The sequence below is a fragment of the Oreochromis aureus genome, linkage group 5, assembly GCF_013358895.1.
Source record: "Oreochromis aureus strain Israel breed Guangdong linkage group 5, ZZ_aureus, whole genome shotgun sequence".
Lineage (NCBI taxonomy): Eukaryota > Metazoa > Chordata > Actinopteri > Cichliformes > Cichlidae > Oreochromis > Oreochromis aureus.
In genome coordinates, this window is record NC_052946.1 from 7,791,223 (window position 1) to 7,813,503 (window position 22,281).

At 41.2% G+C, this 22,281-nt stretch overlaps 1 protein-coding gene across 3 annotated transcripts in view; it reads right to left on the minus strand.

Moving 5' to 3' along the window:
• The window catches only part of cntn4 (contactin 4), a 195,909-nt gene that overhangs the window by 76,971 nt on the left and 96,657 nt on the right, over positions 1-22,281 (minus strand). For all 3 annotated transcript variants that reach the window (XM_039612487.1, XM_031748523.2, XM_039612488.1), the window contains 3 exons: positions 11,679-11,882; positions 7,610-7,712; positions 1,174-1,358 (listed from right to left, as the gene is read on the minus strand). In XM_039612487.1, the coding sequence (XP_039468421.1) occupies positions 1,174-1,358; positions 7,610-7,712; positions 11,679-11,882 (492 nt within the window). The remainder of the gene's footprint in view (positions 1-1,173; positions 1,359-7,609; positions 7,713-11,678; positions 11,883-22,281) is intronic.

Sequence of the window (22,281 nt, forward strand, 5' to 3'; positions counted from 1 at the left end):
TGAATTTCAGGTCATTGTCCTGCTAAATAACCCAAGTGCTTTTGAGCTTCAGGAAATGAATCGATTCTCTGGTAGAGAGCAGAATTCATGGTACCATTAATTACAGCAGCAGCAAAGCAGCCCCAGCCCGTGACACCACCACCGCCATGTTTGACTTCTGGTATGATGTTTTTTTTATGAAACGCTGTGGTAGTTTTACACCAGGTGTAATTTGCAAAAACCTCCCAGGATCATGATGTTTTTGGCGAATCTGAGACAAGACTTTGTGTTCTTTTTGGTCAGCGGTGGTTTTGCCTCGACACCTCCTGGATGAGCTCTTGGGGTAATTTTGGTTGGTCGGCCAATCCTGTTGAAAGTTTTCTCGATTTGTGGATAATGGCTCTCACTGTGGTTCACTGAAGTTCTAAAAGCCTTTAAAATGGCTGTGTAAACCTTTCCAGACTGAAACAACAGACTTTGTTTCTCATCTGCTCTTTTACTCAGTGATCTGAAACATGTAAGAGTGACAAATATGCACCAAAATAATAAATCAAGATCTCCATATTTACCATTTTGCAAAAAAAAAAAAAGCAGGCGTTCCCTTTAAAATGTTGAGATGTGTGTGTTACTTGCACATAATGTTTCTCACAGTGGGTGTTTAATTTTGGAATTAAATAGTCGTTGGTAATCTCCACTTCCACTATCTGAACTCAGTGGGTGTGGCATCAACTGTGACACTGTCAGCAACAATGACTGAAATCTCCTAACCCCCTTCCCGTTGATCCAGATGCTGCTGTGCAGATTAAGGCCCTGACATATGTGCCACTGGTCTATGTATAGTACATTTAACAGCTTTGATCTCCCCTCAAGTTGGACGTGAATCACGATGCCATCTGGTGGAAACCCAATACGAGGCTCACCAACAAGGTCGTATCCAAGGGCTCAGCCTCATCCACATCACCCTTTAATCTGGATCAAAATATTAGAGGCATCATGGCTGATGGCCTTTAATCATTTTGATGTGCCGTTAAAACAAACCTCTTTCCTCGCGCATGCCACGCTGAGCCTCTGCTGATCGCCGCAGCTGGCTTTGCGAGAAAAAGTGGTGTCTGCTTTTGCTGACTTTCAGTCTGAGCAGGTCTGACAGATGTGGTGCACGGTGGTCAAATATTCATGCACGACTGGATCACCTACCGTAGAAAGAGAGCTTTCCTTTCACTGTGTTCATTCCCCTGGAGTTTTCAGCCACACACTCGTATGTGCCGGCATCCTCCTGCTGGAAATATGGGATTTCCAGGACGCCGCTGGCTTTTCTCATGTCCACTTTCCTAGGGAATGGCACATTGTCGACTCTCCTCCAGCTTATAGAAGGTGCTGGGCTGTGAAGAGAGGTAAACGTGTTTTTGAAGCTGATAGGGTGACATAAGAGACAAAAATGTTTATATACATTTACCTTTATTGGAAATGATAAAGTAGAATTAGAATATGAGCTGCCAGAATGTAGAAAGCGTGTATACCAATTATCTGCAAGCAAAGCTCTCTTGAAAATGTTAAAAAGTATTCTTTTTATTAGTAAAACCTATCACTGAGTCATACTTCACTCTTTCAGTAATTTTCAAGACTGGTGGATGTTGTGCTCAAATTAACCTTGAATTGAAATCTATAAGATCCGAGCTTCAAGAGGAGACTGCGCACTATGGATCAAATTCAGATGACTGACCCTGTAAATATCCTGCACCATAATATTCATAAAGAACATGATGGCGTTCAAATCATCTAGCTAAGCAGATTGCATATATCAGTATCCTTTATGTGGAAAGTGTAGGATTAAAGAAATTATTTTACGGTTACTGTTCATAACCATCATCTTTATCATTGCATTAATTATCATTTCATCAAAGCATTTATCGAAGCTGTTGGCATTATGTTATAATTTGTATTACAGGGGTTATCATAATCACATATTAACATGTTTATTACAGGTGCAGTTATAACCACTTTAAATCGTTGAGTTAAATCTATAATCTTAAAAGCTTATATGCTGAGTATATGGTTACAGTAAAAATAGTAGCGGAGCAAAGGCCTGAGTGTATTCAGCAACATGTTGCACTAGAGTTTACTTGACAACAGGTGACAGAAGGAGGACAAGTCCATGGGGACCTCAAAGGCCTGAGATCATCACCATATTTGGAAGAGGATGCCAGAAAGGGGAACTTCTGCGTCTGCATTTATCTCTTAAAATTGATCATTGTCTGTAAAAGAGGCAAATAATGTTCTTAAGATGCAAATTATGTGCTTGTAAACGCAAGAGGGGGCGTTATAATACCCTGATGTTATAAAAAGCAATCTGAAGTGTATTTTGGGCAGAGATCTACAGCTGATGTTCTGCAGTTTACATCTCCCCACGCTGCGTGTATTCATTAAAATCAATTGTTTGACCAAGCTCTTCTGGACCATCGTTGTTTTACTCTCGTCCTCAATATTGGACCCTTAACAAAAGGTATCTTATATTCATGAAGCATTAGGTTTGCACTGATCTGATATTTGGATTGTAAATCGATGTGATACTGGATATTGACAAACTTAAATTTTCACTTAAATTGTGTGTTGTTCTGTGAATACACCAGGCATCAGCAGTAGTGCGCTGATTGCGCTGTTTGAAGGTGTCGCACCAAAGCTACGTTTGTTTGCAACAGATGACAACTAAAACGTTTGATGATGAGTCACCGTCGTCCTCTCCCTTTCCTTTTCTCTCACTCTTTTTGATTTAACAGTTGCTGAGAAACTTTTATTGCAGACGAGCTCCTCTGGTCAGTGTTGCCAACTTAGCGACTTTGTCGCTATATTTAGCGAGTTTTCAGACCCCCTTAGCGACTTTTTTTCTAAAAAGCGACTAGCGACAAATCTGGCGACTTTTTCTGGTGTTATTGGAGATTTATTTATGACGACTTTTTGACGTGAAAGCGGGTATCGCTTTTACTCTCAACAAGCAGCGGGTGCTGCCGTGGGCACCTCGCCCGTACCAAAGCGCTCACAGGCGGAGGATAGTCCTCCCCCAGCTGCTATCAGGGCAGACTATGTTCACACCTATGCGTCCGAACTGCAAATGAATCGCGCATGAGCGAAGCCGCTGCTCCCGCACTGACTGTAACGCAGTCAGTTCTTCTTTTACTGTTATGCTGTTTTGTGGATCACGAGGTTTAAAACTACTTATAAACACACACTCACACAAAGTAACTCCACCAGAGTGCCTATTTCGGGTCTTTTTTGCCGGTCCAAGCCCGGATAAAGGAGCAGGGTTGGAATTCTGACTTTAAAAAAAACAATAATTGCTAAAAGAAATTTAATTTGTAGTTCTAAATAAACTAAATGCATTTAGGATGTTTTTTACTCACTTTATGTCTCTTCCACGATGTAATTGCTAAAATAAATTTAATTTGTAGTTCTAAATAAATTCTAAATGCATTTAGGACGTTTTTTACTCACTTTATGTCTCTTCCACAATGTTATTTCTCTCTCCAACAACGTAGGTTACAATTATATTAGCATGACCAATTATGCAAATTAGGCGATGATGTCATTTAGCGACTTCTGGCGACTTTTAGGACAGCCAATAGCGATTTTCCTTACTGAGGAGTTGGCAACACTGCCTCTGGTCCACTCCATGTATGTGAGGAGCAGTGTTGGGACTAACGCGTTATTAAGTAACGCGTTACAGTAACCACGTTATTATTGTGGTAACGAGCACGGTAACTAGTTATTATGCCAAAACCAGGAACGCGTTACTCGTTACTGGGATTTAGATAGGCTCGTTACTCGTTACTGCGTGTGGTGGATATCGCGAGCTTCCACAGATTCAATAACATTAGCAAGTGGTGGAAGCCAGCAGGTGGATGAAGGAAAAGGAGGCAAGAGGAGAGACCAAGCGCCGCCGGTCCGCGTGTCAGGTGAACTGAACTTCAGGTAAGAAGTTATGACCTGCAGTTTATCTGAGTCAGATATAAACCAAGTTTAGGTGGAGTTTATTTTCGGTATGCTGACATTTTCGTACTGCGTGCTAGCTAGCATGACGGAGTTTCTATACAGCTGGGTGGGTGCTATGTTACTGATGTTGAACTTTATTTTGTTCATACGGTTAATTATTAGAGTTGCCAACCGTCCCGTAAAAAACAGAATCGTCTCGTATTCAGAGAAAATATCACGCGTTTCGTACTGAGGTGAAAAGGAACACAGTTTGTCCCGGACTTCAGCTACAATGAAAAAGACACAAAGCTGAAGCTGCACAGCTGCCTCTTCTTCTCTCATTCTCTCCTCTCCCGTTTCTACTTCAATCATGAAACTGATCAGCTGATCGGCTTTTCTCTCTTGTTTATTTATCGCCCACTTTGCGCCAGAAAGAGGAAACCAGCGGATGTTGTTAAACAACAGCAGCACGTTTAAGCTTGATCAGCTGTTGTTAGAATTTATTTAATATTAATTGCTAGTATCAGCTGATGTTTGTTGGAGCCACAGCTGTAAAGCTGCTGGTCATGATATCGGTTTGGTTATCTGGTGAGAGGGAAACATGCAGATGAAACCAGGAGATGTCCTTACTGAATCATCAGAGCTGAACACGTGATAGAAACAGGTTTACCTTTTAGGTGACATGAATGAGTTGAAGGGAAGTTATGAACTGTTTCTGAGACAAATAACACCAGGATCCTTTTCTATGTAGCTGACAGCTGGTAACTGTGCAGGGGCGGGTCTAGCAAAGTGTTGCCAGGGGGGCAGGTAGGGCATTAACAGGGAAAGGGGGGGACAAGGAAATACTTTTCTTTATTAGTCTCATTTAAAATGTCTCGCTTTAAAAAAAAATAATTATCTGAGTCTTACAACAAACAATTGATAGATTGATACATATATACCATCAGAACAGTGTACATCACTGTCACAACAGTGTTTATTTTCATTCAAAGGCTTTATGATTTTTCCTATAATGGTGGGCCGGTCTCTAGTCAAAATGCCTGGGACGATTTTTTTGTCCCAGTCCAGCTCTGTATGCAGCTCATCTGTAGTCTGGTGTTACCTACATCTTCCTATTCAGAAGGCAGAATTTCCAAGTTCTGAGTACAATCAAAAGCACCACGACTGCAGTTTTTGTGTTGGATGTAAAAAGCAGGCTAGAATCATGGCGGCGGTCAACGACGGTCCAGGCGTGGGATTTCTGCACATTATTTTTTCCTTTCTATTGGTAGGTAGCACAGTGCACTTGTGGCAAGTAAGCAAGCTAGAAGACTGACAATCTTGCTGGGTATCCAGTTACGGAAGCAACACATTAACAAGAGAATTCTGAGTAAAACCAAAGTTACTTTCCCTAGTAACTAGTTACTTTGAAAGTAACGAGTAACTTGAAGTAACTGAGTTACTTTTTTAGAGAAGTAACTAGTAATGTAACTAAGTTACTAATTTAAAGTAACTTACCCAACACTGGTGAGGAGATGCACACAATAAAACCGAGAGCAGGGAAACGTTGCTGATGATAAACGGCAAAGACTCTTACACTGAGATTAAATAAGTGCATTAGGTGAATGAACTAAATAAAATGTAACCTTGATGCCTTTGCTTTATCCTATGGTACAAAAAATTAGAAACTGCATCTGCTCTAGTCTACTGTATCTTGCAGAAACATCTTCAAAGTTAGAAAAGCAATGTTTCAGGCAGGTCTGATTCTCAGTCTCTTCAGAGTGAGGAGTGCGGCTTATTAGTCTGGGACTGGTATCAGTATTTGGTAATTGAAGACCCCCAAAGCCAGGGTGTTAATATATTTGTCTCTACCGGAATTCACATTTTTTTTCTGAAGTATCTTCACTAAGGATACAATGTGAGCTCCTATAAACCCAAATTTCTAGCATGCAGAAAGACACGATTTTGCCAGAAGTATTTGCTCGTCTACCTTCACATGCTTATGAACTTGGTGACATCCTATTCTTAATCCATAGGGTTTAATACGATATCAACCCACCCTTTGCAGCTATTACAGATTCAACCCTTCTGGGAAGGCTTTCTACGAGGTTTAGGAGTGTGTTTATGGGAATATTTGAACATTAAGCACATTTGTGAGGTAGGACAGTAACGTTGGACAAGCAGGCCTGGCTTGCAGTCTCCACTCTAATACATGCCAAAGGTGTTCTATTGGGTTGAGGGTAGGACTCTGTGCAGGCCAGTCAAGATCTTCCACACCAAATTCACTAATCCATGTCTTTATGGGTCTTGCTTTGTGCACTGGTGCAAAGTCATGTTGGAACAGGAAGGGGGCCATCCCCAAACTATGCCCACTAAGTTGGGAGAATGAAATTGCCCAAAATGTCTTGGTATGATGAAACTTTTGGAGTTCTTTCACTGGAACTAAGGTGCCGACCCCAACTCATGAAAAACAACCCCACACCATAATCCCCTCTGCACCAAACTTTAAATTTGGCACAGTGCAGTCAGACAAGTACCATTCTCCTGGAAAACACCAGTCCATGACTGCCAGACAGAGGGGCGAGAGAACATGTCTCCACTGCTCTAGAGTCCAGTGGTAGCGTGCTTTATACTACTGTGCATGTGCTTGGATGCACCTACTCTGCCGTGACAACCCATGAAGCTTGTCACGGCAGAGCTTCTGTGCACTGTTCTTGAGCTAATCTGAAGGCCACATGAAGTTTGGAGGTTTGTAGCAACAGACTGCTGAAAATTGGCATCGTCTGCACACTATGGGACTTTACATGGCCTACCACTTTGTGGAAAAATTGCTGTCATTCCCAATCACTTTTATCCATTTGCACTGTCATGTCTGATGTGATGTCTGCTTAGTTTTAGCCAAATGCTGTAAAATGGATCAGAGTATAGCCTTGTACACTTCATAATTCATCCAGCTACTTTGTTTGTTACACCAATCCAAACTAGTGACCCAGTTCTACTGGCAGCCATACATGCTAATACTATAACACTGCCTCTACTTTGTTAATTTGTTTACTTCTAAAATTTTGAAAATCTGTCTGATAGGTTGATTTGATTTGATTTGATTTTTTTCAGCCTAATAATGGCGTCCCTCAACATCAGTCACTATCAGTCAACTGTGTAAATACTGAACTGAAAGTGGGGGACTGTGAATAAAAAAATGCTGTAATTCATAAGCAGTGAATGCAAATAATTTGAAATAAAGTTAAAAAGTTAATCAACATCTTGACTGCTTGAACTTAAATCTACTGTGGTGGTGTAAAGAGGCAAAACTGGAGACAAAAAAACAACAACAAATATGGCAATTAATGGTGATTCTGAATGAAAGTTTAATGTGGGGATTTCATTCTCTGTGGATGTGAATCTGCAAAAATAACCTGGCGCCACAGAGTTTAGTGTAACTGTTTAGCACTTTTTTACTGTAGACGTGTGTTTTGTGTACTTCAGTACACTGTGTTACAAAGCTGTATATTTTAGCTGAAGATCCTTACACCACAACACTCTCTAATTTGTCAGATGTGCAGCCTGGCTTGAAACATACCAGGGTTGTAGCGAAATGGCAAAGCACATGAAAACGTAACATTTTCTCACAACATATTTCTTTTAAATGGTCGTGAGCATGCTGAGCCTGTACTAAAAGTGAGCTTACTTTCCCAGAGCGAAGCATTCTAGTTTTACAGTGGATCCTTTGGCAACATGAACAAGCTCTGGAAACTGAACTTCAATCTTTGGCTCATATTCACCCATAACACCTGAAAGAGAAATGCAAATGAGTGTTAGTGCAAAGAAAGATTTCTTTTAATTCAAGTTTAACAAGTCAGGCAAAAGAAGTTAAAAAATACAGCATTGTGGTTTCTTCTGTTGCTACCCAACAGCTGAAAACATTTCTGTGTGCAGCATTTTTTTTTTTGACTTCCATGCTGAGCAGCAGACACCAGCACTGCTCCCAGCATTGTCACAGGATGCCCTCCCGTTGAAAGTAATGAGAAGAAAAAGCAAAAAACACATCTCTCCATGTGGACATGCGACACACTGATGTTCAACTGACAAAAACTAAAAAAGAAAAAACCCCAAACATTCTGAGAATTCATAGACGGTTTGAGCTTTTACATCCAGATGAGTTTCATCTTGTTGTAGCGCTAACAGCTATGAACCAGAAAATGGGCCCATAAAATCCCCCTGGGTGCTGCCACTGTGTCTACAAAGCATCCCATTCACTGTTGGTGAAGCAGCTCTGGTGGATTATAATATTGCTGCTGTGCATGCTAAAAATCTCTGGACAGACAGAGAAGAAGACAGAATGTGGATTTTCTGCTGTTCTAGCTTTGGTATAGATGTATTTGAGACTCGAGTGTCTTACATCCATAGGAAAAAAAAACACCTGTGAATTTTATTCGTTTCCCTTAAAACGACACTGAGGTAAATTACATCAATGAATTTGCTATTTGGCATGCTGTCATTTCTCCCAGCTCTGCCAGCGCTCAGCCCGGGTGCACGAAATGCCGTTTTAAGGTACCATCATCCACCAATGTAACAACAGGTTTTCCCCCCCCTTTGCTGCAATTCAGGGCTGTGTTGCACAAATAGCTCTAGAGATGGAGGAAACAGGCCAATTTCATCTCGTTGATTTGGTGAGGCATGTGTTATCAGGATGGCTCCCTGAGTGACTGTGAAAGCTAATTCAGATCCTTATCACAACTGTCACATACTGAAATTTAACCACAGCACTATCACCCATATTAAAGCAGACAGGGGGAAGTGGACAGGTAATTGTCTCATACCATAACCTTTTGTAGGGGACACATGTTTAACGTGCCAGCCTGAACCACCGCCCCCCACACCCCACCTACACCCCTGAGCTCCACTTCATGACCATGAAGAGCTGACTCCTGATATGTTGGTGTTGCTGCTGTGGTGAACTAATGTTGTAATGAAAAAAGGGCAGAAGCAGAGAATGAAAGTGCTTTGGAATCTCTGCTGGACTAACCACTGACCAACTAGCTTAGCTGTCTTCTTTATACTAGATTTAATTTCATCAACTTTTTTAGTCCGACAGACGACTGTAAGCAAGATAATATGTAAGAAAACATTTTGTGTTTATCTGCGACTTCTATTAAATTAGTGTGTATACTCACAAACACTGAATAAAATAGCAAAATTGCAGGTAAAAGTAATTTTATATTTATGAATGTAAAAAGTGCGTCTTTGGGGAAATGTCTTTATTAAATCATTCAAAATGTTTATCTTTTGGGTTTATCTGTGTTTGATTATGTTTATATAAAAAAAATCTCTTTAAATGTTTTATAACTCAATACATTGATATACTGTACTTATTGGCATAGAAAGTCTACTTAAAACCATCAAGGTTATAACAGTTAATTAAAAACTTAAAAACTCAAACTAGGTGAGAAAAACAATTTAGTTAAAAGAAAATAGATGAAAACTAACTGAAATGCAGTGTTCTTCAATGAAACAAAAATAAAGCGAGTATGTCTTTGGTTTCAGTTTTTGTTAGTTTGGTTGAACTTGTCAGTTCCGGTTTGGAAAGGCTTTGGTGTTTCTGTTTCTGGAGACTGGGATGTCTGCACAGCATGAAGCCTTGTGTCTACATTGTGAACTTACTATAAACATATTAAATCTTAATGCAATAAATACTTCATGTTATATAAAAAAGTTATGGTCCTGTCATTTTGAACCCTATGCTTTAGACTTTGAATTCAGGGTTATTATTAAATTCTCTGTTTGATGATGTTTTCCTAGCGTTTGCTGTTTAGAGTTCATATAATCTAGCTTTTCTTTACTTCTGTAACTGTCAGTTTCATATTTAGCTTTGCGTTTTCCTTTGTCTTGGCTTCTATTTATTATTTCATTTTATATCCAGTTCATCGTCTCATTCAGTGTTTAGTTTTTAGTTTTTGTTACATTGTTGTTACATTCTATCCTGTTTTTTTTCCAGTGTAGAGTTCATACTAGCTGCATCATTCAATTAGTTTAGCCTAGCCTCCCAAATGTCTCGTTGTAATTTTTTGTGAAGGCTTCATTTCTGTCTCATGTTACTTCCTGTTTAAATTAGATAATAATTAATGAGGAAGTAAAACTGAAATGACTATCAACATTAGTTTCCCAGGTGTCTCCGCTCTGCCACATTCATATATATAGTTGCTGTCTTCCTTTGTCGTTTGTCAAGTTCTCTGTGTACTAAACCTGTGCTGTTTTCTCTGTTTGCTATTCCTAATATGCATTTGTTTAAGATACTTTGATTCTGCAGTCTGGTTTTGTTTTGGAATTTCATGGACTTCATATGGCGCCTGAATAAAGGTTTGTTTTTTGTTCATGAAGTTCTGTGTCAAGAGTTTGATTTTGGTTCTTTTTGGCACCTTATGCTAAAAATAAATTAACATTTAAACTAAGCATTTTCAAATGATTAAAACAAAATCGAAATATTGGAAATCCACATTAGAAACAATCTGAAACTAAGTTTTAAACATAAACCTAAAACAATATTAATATTAACACATATTAATATTCATGACCAGTGGTCATTAATGTAAATCAAAGCAAGCCTTTATTTTTAATCATAGGTTATTATAATTGAGTCAAACATTAATATTAAAGCTAGTATAGCATGTAAGTCATGTTAAAAAAAGCCTAAAGTGTGTGGTGTGATTAGAAGTGATTCTGCCTACTTAAATGTCATTTTTTTTATTACATCAAATCATCTATCATTATTGGGAAAATTATATTAAATGTCCTTTATGACATTCTCATATTTTTCAGCATTACTTAAGAATATGGTAAGGAACATGCTTCTGGGATAGAAGCCTACAATTAGATTACTTGCTGAGAATGACCTTTCATCTGAAGTGGCTTGATAAGGCCAGCCTTAAGCATTAGGTCCACATGTAAAAGGACAGGCTGAAATTAGCAGAGGAGGAGATAATTAACCTTTGAATTTCATTCGTGTTCTTTGAAACAAAGTTTTTTGGGAGGTACCAACAATAGCCATGTTGGCTTGCTGCTATGGGTATGACCTGTACAAATTCTAAAGAGCGCTGCACTAAATCAGCCAAGTGATTCTGGCTTTCCTGTTATATCAAAGAAGCTGCAGTTTTGTTTTGTTTTTATAACAAAGGACCACAGAAATGGAAATCTGTTATCAAACAAAACATTCAAGAAAAACACTAATGGTTTGCCTTTGTAGAACATGAGATGCTTCATGATTATTTCCTATTGCATTTATAATGTGCACTGAATATGCATATACATGCAACACTGCAAAATCACAGTTTTGGGGGAATGTGGTCTTAAAATTGAAACTGCAATAATTTGTCAGCATTGAAATAAACCCTGCGTTGCTCCAAAGGTTGGAGTTATAGACTGAGACCCAGCAGAATGATGAAGAAACAAAGTACAAGTACACAGCACATACTTTAGGAAATGAATAAGTAAATCAGTGACTACATACTGCCCAAAATACTGACTTTAACTAATTTAGTTATGTGTAATTTTTCCAAAACATTACATGGATAAATAAACCTTTAATCTTATATATATTTCAGTTACATTTTACTCAAATGACTGATTTGATGTTTGAGGGTGAAGAATCATTTTTGAGTGTACCCCAACAGTCTATAAATTCTATGACAAAACAGTAGAACCTTTTTAACTGACTAACCAGTGTTCTTATATGCGGTTAACTGGTATAAGTGTGAGCTCACCATCACTGCGGAGCACAAGTGGAGTGGGTGGGCCCTGGACACGGGTCTTGGTGACGGTGTTGGTCACCACACAAGTGTAGTTGCCAACATCTGAGGGCTCCACTTTAGCAATGTACAGATTCCCTGTCTCCTGGGAGATGAAGCGACGCGTATCCTGCTTCACAAATGTCGGGTACTCATTGAAGATCCAGGAAAATACCAGATCTGTGGATAAGGATAAAAAAATATATTTAAATGCAGGAAGCTTAAGACCACCTCTGGGGAGTGAAAATGGTGACTAAGTTATATCATGCTAAGGTGAAAATTGCTGTCAGGATCCGTGAGAGGTTGAAAACAAATGTAATTATCTGGATTCACTTTAATGACCATTTTTCATGCTGATTAGGTCTGAATATGCAAATAGGGATTTGGGAGATGGGGTTTGTGTTGTCATGAATAATTACTGCTCCCTAGGCACCCTACTAGAATTCACAAAGGAGTTTACAAAGATGGCAAAAAAGTAGATAGGGACAATAATAAGCAGAAAATGAAAAGAAATTATAAAAAACAAAAAACAAAATAAAAACCCAAACAAACAAAAAAAGGGAAAAAAACTCTTTAGTCCAGATAAGCCAGGCAACTGCCTTCAAGAAACTTCAGTCCAACTGGAAGGATTGTATCAAAAAGAATTACTCTGAAAGCTAGGAAACGTTTCATTTAGCATTCAACAATTTCTCTAAACATAAGTTTAGAAATTCCAGCTATTATTACTTCCAGGGAGTTTATCCATAAATGACAATGCCTGTGATTGAACAGTGAGAAACACACCATTTGACCAGTTTGTGTTATACTGTGATGATCAAGTTTTCCTTTAGTAAAGGAAGTGCAAGCTAAAAATAGTTAAACTACTACTTTAATCACATTTAGTGTTAGCAGCAGTGCTAACTGCTAAACACATTTGTCAAGATCAAAATTAATCGATTATACGCCCTTAAAGCAACATGCTTCTCTATCTATTTATATATACACACACATTCTCATTTTGCTATCTTAGTGAGGACATCTAATTGGCATAATGCTTTCCCTATTTGCTTACCCTAACCATTATAACCCTGACATTAAAACCACATTTAGAGACTCAAAAATGCCTTCAAACTCGTGATGTGTGTCCTCACAAGTACAGTAGAATGCCACTTTCTGGTCCTCACAAGGATGCCTAGACACACACACACACACACACACACACACACACACACACACACACACACACACACACACACACACACACACACAATGCATACATGTGGGAGCCAGTCAAGTACTGCAGTGCCTCATGGTAAGAGCTTACAACCGGGTCACAAAATCACAAAGCTAACCAAAGATCAAAACACTGCAATCATCTTAAACCCCAACTCAAACCATATTGATTCAGTCAGCAACATTTTACTTCTCTTTGTTCCAAGCAAACAAAGACTTCGACAGCACAGACACTGTGTTACAAACACAACTATGATGCAAAAGGTTTCACGTGGATGCAGGAGTCATCGTTGCTACGTCATTCTGGGAAAGCACCTGTAAGGGTGCTGTAATCAATATATATACCTATAAGCATGCAGGTGTCAGCTGCTCCCTGTAACGCCATGCTGGAGGTTTTGAAGATAAGTGAGGCGCACATTTCCAGGTCATGAGATCCAAGAGTTTGCAAGCAAATAATTGCTTATAATAATACCAAGGATTACTTTGAGTAGTTAGCTTTGAGTCCATTCATACGAGCCAGCCTTAAATTCAGAGACATCAGTGCTGCTTGTTTCTACACAACCTCTGAGAAAGGGGTGAAACTGAATCTCATTTTAATGAGACTTATCTTACCGTTAAAAAGCCAGATCAAGACAAAGGACTTTACTTGAGGCACTTATCTGCTTCATTAGGCCTCTGATTTGACATTATGGGAAGTTTTAAAGAAAGAGAAATATTAGAAAAAGCAATGGTCTTGACAAGTGTTGAGGAGTTATTAAAAATGATAATAATTACTCCTAATAATAATTAATGGCTGGATGTTACAGTAGATTAAATTAAGTAATTGTGAGACTCCAGCAACCTGGTCAATAATCTAATTTAGTGCGAAACAGTGCTTAAATTGAGACAAATGCTCAGCAGAAAACATGTAAACAACAAGCATCCTGAGGAACAAAACCCAGCATATACACTGTGGTCACTCCTACTGGGACCGTAATTCATCCACTGACATCATCTCTACTGCTGGTTTCACAGAGAAACCAGACACGCAATTAGAAATGAATGCTGAGTGTTGCTATGGCATCTAAAATGAGCCCAAGCATTATACGTACCCCATACATGAGCAGTTTGTCACAAACAACGTTTCCCAAAGCGTGCCTCTATTTATCTTTCAGCAGCCGATTTGAATGAATATAGAATCTATCGATATCAGTGGGTGAGGTTTGAGACTTTATTCACTTTACTGATGTCAGCTCATCAAATCTGAATGTTGTGACATAATCTGCTGTTGTGGAGTTCCGCAGTCAGCATTACAGACAGCCATGCACTATTCTCCTGCTGCGCTTAATCAAACTCCACCACTTGTTAACGGACTGGCAATTAAACAAAACACCCTTAGAGGAACCCTTCCCTTCACCTCCTCTAGCTGCTTGGCCATTTATCACAGCAGGCCCGCATACTCCTGCTGGCTGTAAGGAGCAGGTACTGTACCGATCAGTGCCATTTGAGGTCTGGGCTTAGGCTCTGGCCGCTGTGTGCACGCAGAGCCGAGCACAGACCGATGGCACAGCAGAGATCCGTGGGGACGAGGGACACTTCAAGGCAGGATAAGGCATGTTGTTTGTGTTTGTTTCCTCTCCAGTGCTTTTGGACTATGGCTGCACCTGCTCTCGCTCTATGTTTAAAACCCATATGACTACATGGCACAACATGAGCTGGAGAATACCGCAGAGAGCACAAACATAATGAGATGTCTCACACAGCTGGCCGAACGGTCTTCACAAAATCATCCAGGGCATTGATTTTATGGGTTACACAACACTCTGATATAAAAACAGGACATCTTCAAGACAAATTGTTGACGAAATCCAGCTGCTCTGCAGAATTGCTATTACTGCCATGCTAAAAGTATTCAGACTGCAGCCTTTACACAAGAACTGAGTTGTTTTAGATTTAAATTTGAAAAGTGATGTTGAAAACACTATTTCAAAGCTGAATGCATTAAGAAAGTTTAATGTTGAAAAAATTGATTTCTACAAGAGCTCAGTTTGGTATGTCAAAGAAAAAAGAAACTCATTTTAACTTCCAAAACATGATCCACCGGAGAGGGGATTGCAGAAGTCCCAAAAGAGTTTTTTGTGGTTCCCCTCTGGGTTAAAGATCACTTTGCATGAGTCACAATGAATAAAGCTGCTTCGCTCACACAAAGAGATCCAGGAGCAGCTTCAAAGGACAGGCCTCACTGAATATTCAAAGAGCGAACAAGACGAGGAAGTCAAACACGCCCGTCTCTTTGCACAGATTTGCCATTATGGAAAGATGGAGCACGAAGACAAAGACGGTGGGCAGTAATCACCCAGCAGGTCTATCATTCTTTATGATGAGCTGAAAGAAAACTACTTCATCAAGTTGTGGCATTATGGATGGACAGTTATACTGTGCTGCGTGTGTATCTCAGCAGATATGCTTCAGAGAAGGTGGAAGGTTCATAAAGATAAGCACATAAAATGCATATGCTCTAAAAATTCTGCATCAGAATGCAGCATAAATATAACAACAATACTAAAAGTGCATTTTCTATTCAAGTGTGATTAAGAGATTTAATAAAGTAGTAGCTGTGTCATCTACACTGACTGATTCTGCCTGAGGTTTCTTCTTGTTAAAAGGTGTTTTTCCTTCCTAGTATCGCCAAGTGCTTGCTCATAGGGGGTGCGTCGAATTGTTGGGGATTTCTCTGTATTACTGTATGTCTCTACCTTTCCCATGTACTGCAGGATGCCTTGATGCAACTGTTATTGTGATTTGGTACCATATAAGGGAGTCACTGTGGTCCTGTGTCAGTCAAAAGATGTTGAGTGTAATTAAGCAGCCAAGTTCTTAGTAGGAACTGTGTGTCAAGCACCATATAGCTTCAGGAGCACTGCTTCATTTAACATTGACAGAGTAACTGAACAGGAACACTGGCTAGATGTCTCTCGTGCCACAGCAGCCTCAGTCATGGTGGCCGGTTGCTAGCTAAACTTACTGCTCAGCTATAAAAACACACTGCACATGCATAACAGCCAGCACCACTAACTTAACATCTTGAAGGAGAATCCCACAAGTCTTTGCTTTCTGTCACAAAGGCATAGTCCAGGAGTCCATCACACTTGGAACACTACAGTCCTTTTTTTTCAGCATCTTTATTTTGAGAAATGATACTGCAGATTTAATTTAATTTAATTTGCATTAAATCAACAGCAACTGTTTCTGTAACATGAAATCACTTCATGTGTCATGTAAACTCATTTGACTGGGTAAAAACCTTCTTGCTGTGAGATGACAGCACTTCTTTCATTTGGCCTAAATAAAATAAAAGAAGATAACCCCTTAAAAAGAGTATGGTTAATAGTTTACATAATGTCGTTCTGTATCGAGTGGAACACAAAGCATCTGCAGTACAACAACTATGCAAAGATGTACTTTTACTGCTTGGAAACATACACATATTTGCGCTCTACGATACGCAGCTACCTTAAAATCTTAGCTTCTTCCTCCTGTTTTGTTTTCCATGATTTATTCTCAACTTCATTTTTGCGTCTCCTTTTGTAACTTGTAATAATAGTTATAATAATAGTTTTCTTGCTCTCCTCTGTTCCCTGTGTTGTTAAGCCTACACCTCTATGTTAGGCGTTCCCTAATTTTGTTACTTCCTGTCTTATTTTGGTAGCTCCTGTTTCTTTTCTCTTGTTTTCCTGTCTCGTCATCTTGTGTCTCATAGTTGGTGTTCTATTGTAGCTCTATACTCCATTATGTATTCCATATGTACAGGGAGTGCAGAATTATTAGGCAAATGAGTATTTTGTCCACATCATCCTCTTCATGCATGTTGTCTTACTCCAAGCTGTATAGGCTCGAAAGCCTACTACCAATTAAGCATATTAGGTGATGTGCATCTCTGTAATGAGAAGGGGTGTGGTCTAATGACATCAACACCCTATATCAGGTGTGCATAATTATTAGGCAACTTCCTTTCCTTTGGCAAAATGGGTCAAAAGAAGGACTTGACAGGCTCAGAAAAGTCAAAAATAGTGAGATATCTTGCAGAGGGATGCAGCAGTCTTAAAATTGCAAAGCTTCTGAAGCGTGATCATCGAACAATCAAGTGTTTCATTCATAATAGTCAACAGGGTCGCAAGAAGCGTGTGGAAAAACCAAGGCGCAAAATAACTGCCCATGAACTGAGAAAAGTCAAGCGTGCAGCTGCCAAGATGCCACTTGCCACCAGTTTGGCCATATTTCAGAGCTGCAACATCACTGGAGTGCCCAAAAGCACAAGGTGTGCAATACTCAGAGACATGGCCAAGGTAAGAAAGGCTGAAAGACGACCACCACTGAACAAGACACACAAGCTGAAACGTCAAGACTGGGCCAAGAAATATCTCAAGACTGATTTTTCTAAGGTTTTATGGACTGATGAAATGAGAGTGAGTCTTGATGGGCCAGATGGATGGGCCCGTGGCTGGATTGGTAAAGGGCAGAGAGCTCCAGTCCGACTCAGGCGCCAGCAAGGTGGAGGTGGAGTACTGGTTTGGGCTGGTATCAACAAAGATGAGCTTGTGGGGCCTTTTCGGGTTGAGGATGGAGTCAAGCTCAACTCCCAGTACTACTGCCAGTTTCTGGAAGACACCTTCTTCAAGCAGTGGTACAGGAAGAAGTCTGCATCCTTCAAGAAAAGCATGATTTTCATGCAGGACAATGCTCCATCACACGCGTCCAAGTACTCCACAGCGTGGCTGGCAAGAAAGGGTATAAAGAAGAAAAACTAATGACATGGCCTCCTTGTTCACCTGATCTGAACCCCATTGAGAACCTGTGGTCCATCGTCAAATGTGAGATTTACAAGGAGATAAAACAGTACACCTCTCTGAACAGTGTCTGGGAGGCTGTGGTTGCTGCTGCACGCAATGTTGATGGTGAACAGATCAAAACACTGACAGAATCCATGGATGGCAGGCTTTTGAGTGTCCTTGCAAAGAAAGGTGGCTATATTGGTCGCTGATTTGTTTTTGTTTTGTTTTTGAATGTCAGAAATGTATATTTGTGAATGTGGAGATGTTATATTGGTTTCACTGGTAAAAATAAATAATTGAAATGGGTATATATTTGTTTTTGTTAAGTTGCCTAATAATTATGCACAGTAATAGTCACCTGCACACACAGATATCCCCTAAAATAGCTAAAACTAAAAACAAACTAAAAACTACTTCCAAAACATTCAGCTTTGATATTAATGAGTTTTTGGGTTCATTGAGAACATGGTTGTTGTTCAATAATAAAATTATTCCTCAAAAATACAACTTGCCTAATAATTCTGTACTCCCTGTATGTAGTGGTGAGATAGTCTCTCAATCAGAGAACCAAGGTTACAATGTAACACACATTTGCCATCTTCCTAATTATTAAGTGTGCATTTGTTTAAGATAAGATAAGATAAGATAACCTTTATTAGTCCCACACGTGGGAAATTTGTTTTGTCACAGCAGGAAGTGGACAGTGGAAAAGTTATGAAGGAAAAATTAGAATAAGATAAAATAAGAATAAATACAGTACACAGCTGTACAGAATAGAATAAAATAAAATAAAATACTATATACAGTAGAATAAAATAGAATAAAATATACAATAAGATAAAATTAGAATACAAATGCTATATACAACTGAGTAAAAATACAACGATGCCAGAAAAGATTATTGCACATTAGTGTTATTGCACATGTGTGGATGTGTGTGTTTGATCAGTTAAAGTCTTTGTTGTGGAGTCTGACAGCAGTGGGGAGGAAAGACCTGCGAAATCTCTCCGTCCCACAACGTGGGTGCCGCAGCCACTGAAGGAGCTGCTCAGTGCTGTCACAGTCTCATGCATGGGGTGGGAGATGTTGTCCAACAGGGATGACAGCTTAGCCGCCATTCTCCTGTCACTCACCACCTCCACTGGGTCCAGAGGGCATCCTAGAACAGAGCTGGCCCTTCGGATCAGCCTGTTCAGTCTCTTCCTGTCCCGGCAGAGATGCTGCGCGCCCAGCAGACCACACCATAAAAGATGGCTGAGGCCACCACAGAGTCATAGAAGGTCTTCAGGAGTGGGCCCTCCACTCCAAACGACCTGAGTCTCCGCAGCAGGTACAGCCTGCTCTGCCCTTTCCTGTAGAGGGCGTCTGAATTATGAGTCCAGTCCAGTTTGTTGTTCAGATGAACACCAAGGTACCTGTAGCTGTCCACAGCCTCAATGTCCATACCTTGGATGTTCAGTGGTTGCAGTGGAGGATGTTTGTGCCTGCGAAAGTCTACCACCAGCTCCTTGGTTTTACTGGCATTGATCTGGAGGTAGTTCAGCTGGCACCAGTCCACAAAGTCCTGAGTCAGTCCTCTGTACTCCTTGTCGTCCCCATCAGTGATGAGGCCGACTATTGCAGAGTCATCAGAGAACTTCTGCAGGAAGCACTGGGTGGAGTTGTGGGAGAAGTCTGCAGTGTAGATGGTGGAGAGGGCGGAGCCAGAACCATTCCCTGTGGGGCCCCGTACTGCAGGCGACCCTGTCCGACACACAGCCCTGAGTCCTCACATACTGTGGTCGGTCGGTGAGGTAGTCCAAAATCCAGGTAGTAAGGTGATGGTCCACTCCAGAGTTCTCCAGCTTGTCCTTCAGAACCGAGGGAAGAATAGTGTTGAAGGCACTGGAGAAATCAAAGAACATGATTCTCACAGTGCTCCCAGCGGTCTCCAGGTGCGCGAGGGAACGATGTAGGAGGTGAATGACGGCATCATCCGCTCCAATGCCAGGTTGGTAGGCAAACTGAAGTGGGTCCAGTGATGAGCTCACAAGGCGCCGAAGCTGAGCCAGGACCAACCACTCCAGGGTCTTCATCAGGTGGGATGTCAGAGCCACCGGCCTGTAGCTGTTGAGGTCCTTGGGGCGTGAAGTCTTTGGCACTGGTACAACACAGGAGGTTTTCCAGAGCTGTGGGACTCTCCCCAGCCTCAGGCTCAGGTTGAAGAGGTGCTCCATCACACCACACAGTTGGTCCGCGCAGGACCTGACGACCCTTGAGCTGATGCCATCTGGACCCGGTGCCTTCTTGGCTTTAATCCTCCTCAGTTCCCTCCGAACCTGGGTGGTTGAGAGAGACAGGCTGGAGCCTTGTGTTGAGTGTGTATTGGATGCTGTTGTTGGGGGTGGGAGGGTGAGCAGGGTGAATAGAGGAGGTGTGAAGTGTCTGAGGTGTCAAAGGTGGAACAGCAGCAGTGGGGTGGGTGAGTCTGCAGCCGATGTTGGAGACTGCCTCATGGCTGAATCAAATCTGTTGAAGAAATGATTCAGTTCATTTGCCCACCTCACATCCCTCCCAGGCAGAGAGTTCTGATGTTTGTGGCCTGAGATGGTTCTGAGGCCTCTCCAGACTTCACCAACGTTGTTTTGCTGAAGCTGGTTCTCCATCTTCTGCCTGTAGCTGTCCTTCCCATTCCTTATCAGTCCCCTCAGCTCTCTCTGCACCCTTTTCAACTCCTCTTTGTCTCTGGATTTGAAGGCCCTCCTCTTCTGCCTGAGGACAGCTTTAATTTCTGTGGTAATCCAAGGTTTGTTGTTGGAGAAACACCGTACAGTCCTGGTAGGTACGGTGTTATCCACACAGAAATTAATATAGTCAGTAATGCATGTAGTAAGGCTGTCGATGTCCTCTCCGTGGTCATCACAGATCACCTCCCACACAGTGGACTCAAAACAATCCTTAAGAGCCTCCTCGCTCTCCTCCGACCATCTCTGCACTGTGCGGGTGGCTGGTGGCTCCCTGCACACTAAGGGCTCATACACAGGGACAAGGTGCACCAGGTTGTGATCAGATCTGCCCAGGGGAGGGAGAGGTGATGAACTGTATGCCTCTTCAGCATTGGCATACAGTAAGTCCAGTGTTTTATTGTCTCTGGTTGGGCAGGTCACATACTGGGTGAAGGTGGGCAGTGTGGAGTCCAGTGAGGCATGATTAAAGTCCCCTGATATTATGAGAAGGCTCTCGGAGATTGTGTTTGCAGTCTGCTGACCACAGAGTGGAGAGTGTCACAGGCTGCATCGCGTTGGCCGAGGGGGACATACGCTGTTATCGCGATAACATGCGAGAATTCCCGGGCAGGTAGTACGGACGCATGCTAACGGCTAACAGCTCAATGTCTCTGCTGCAGAGTTGTTCTTTCACAGTGATGTGCCCAGGGTTACACCATCTGTCATTCACAAACACTGCCAGTCCCCCTCCTATCCTCTTACCGCTCTCTCTCGTCCTGTCCGCTCGCAGCAGCTGGAATCCCGGTAGTGTCACGCTCGTGTCCGGAGTTAGCGGTGTTAGCCACGACTCCGTTAGCATCATGATGCTACTTTGCCGGTACTCCCTCTGTGACCAGGTTAGCGACGTGAGCTCATCCATCTTACTGGGCAAAGATCTTACATTTCCAATAATTACAGAAGGAAGAGATGGTCGATAACGTCTCCTTCTCGGGCGACGGCGCTCCTTCCCAGCACGACACCCCCGTCTTTTCCTCCTCAGCTCGCTGGGAATGTCGGGTCTGTCCGCCGGCAGTACAGCTGCGGGACGCAGCGCTAACAGCTGATCCTTACTGTAAACAAAGGATCCCTGCTCTGGGTCCCCAGACACCGGTGAAAAAAGTAGAAAAAAACTAAGAAAAACGACCAGAACTAGCACAAAACGGTAGAACATGGTTGCAGAGTCTAATTACTAATACGTTAGTTATAAAAAATTACAAGAAGAAAAAGATAAGAAAGAAAGAAACTCAGAATGAGCAGAGCTGCTGTAACAGGCTGCCGCACACGGGGGGCGCCGGAAGTATGTTACGTTATCACGTCACACTGTGCTGCTGTCTTCCCTCACGTGTCTTCTGGTTTGGTTTGGATTTTTGAATTTTCTACTTGCCTGAATAAAGTTTTTTTCCCTAGTTTTTTAAATTATATCTACCAAGGTTAGGTTTTGGTAGCATTTGTGTATGCGCGAGCATGTCATTCAAACATGATAGTTCAAAAACTAGTTTATAAATTCTGTTAAAACTGTGTAGGGATGTAGCGTGGGGTCATGTTAGTAATCAAATAAAATTTCACTAAAATTTGTCAGTGACTCAAGGTCAACTTGAGTCACTGAGAGAAAGCCTTGTAACTTAGAAACTATGATTCCCATATAGTGTGTATTGTCATATACAACATGCAGAAATTATGGTATAAGGATTTAAAATATCATGTTACATTTGACCTTTGACCTCTCCTTCAAGGTCACGAGATTGATTTGAAGGTGAAAGTGACACTAATGCTATCTAGAGCTACTTAAACCTGTGATTGTCACTGCCATTG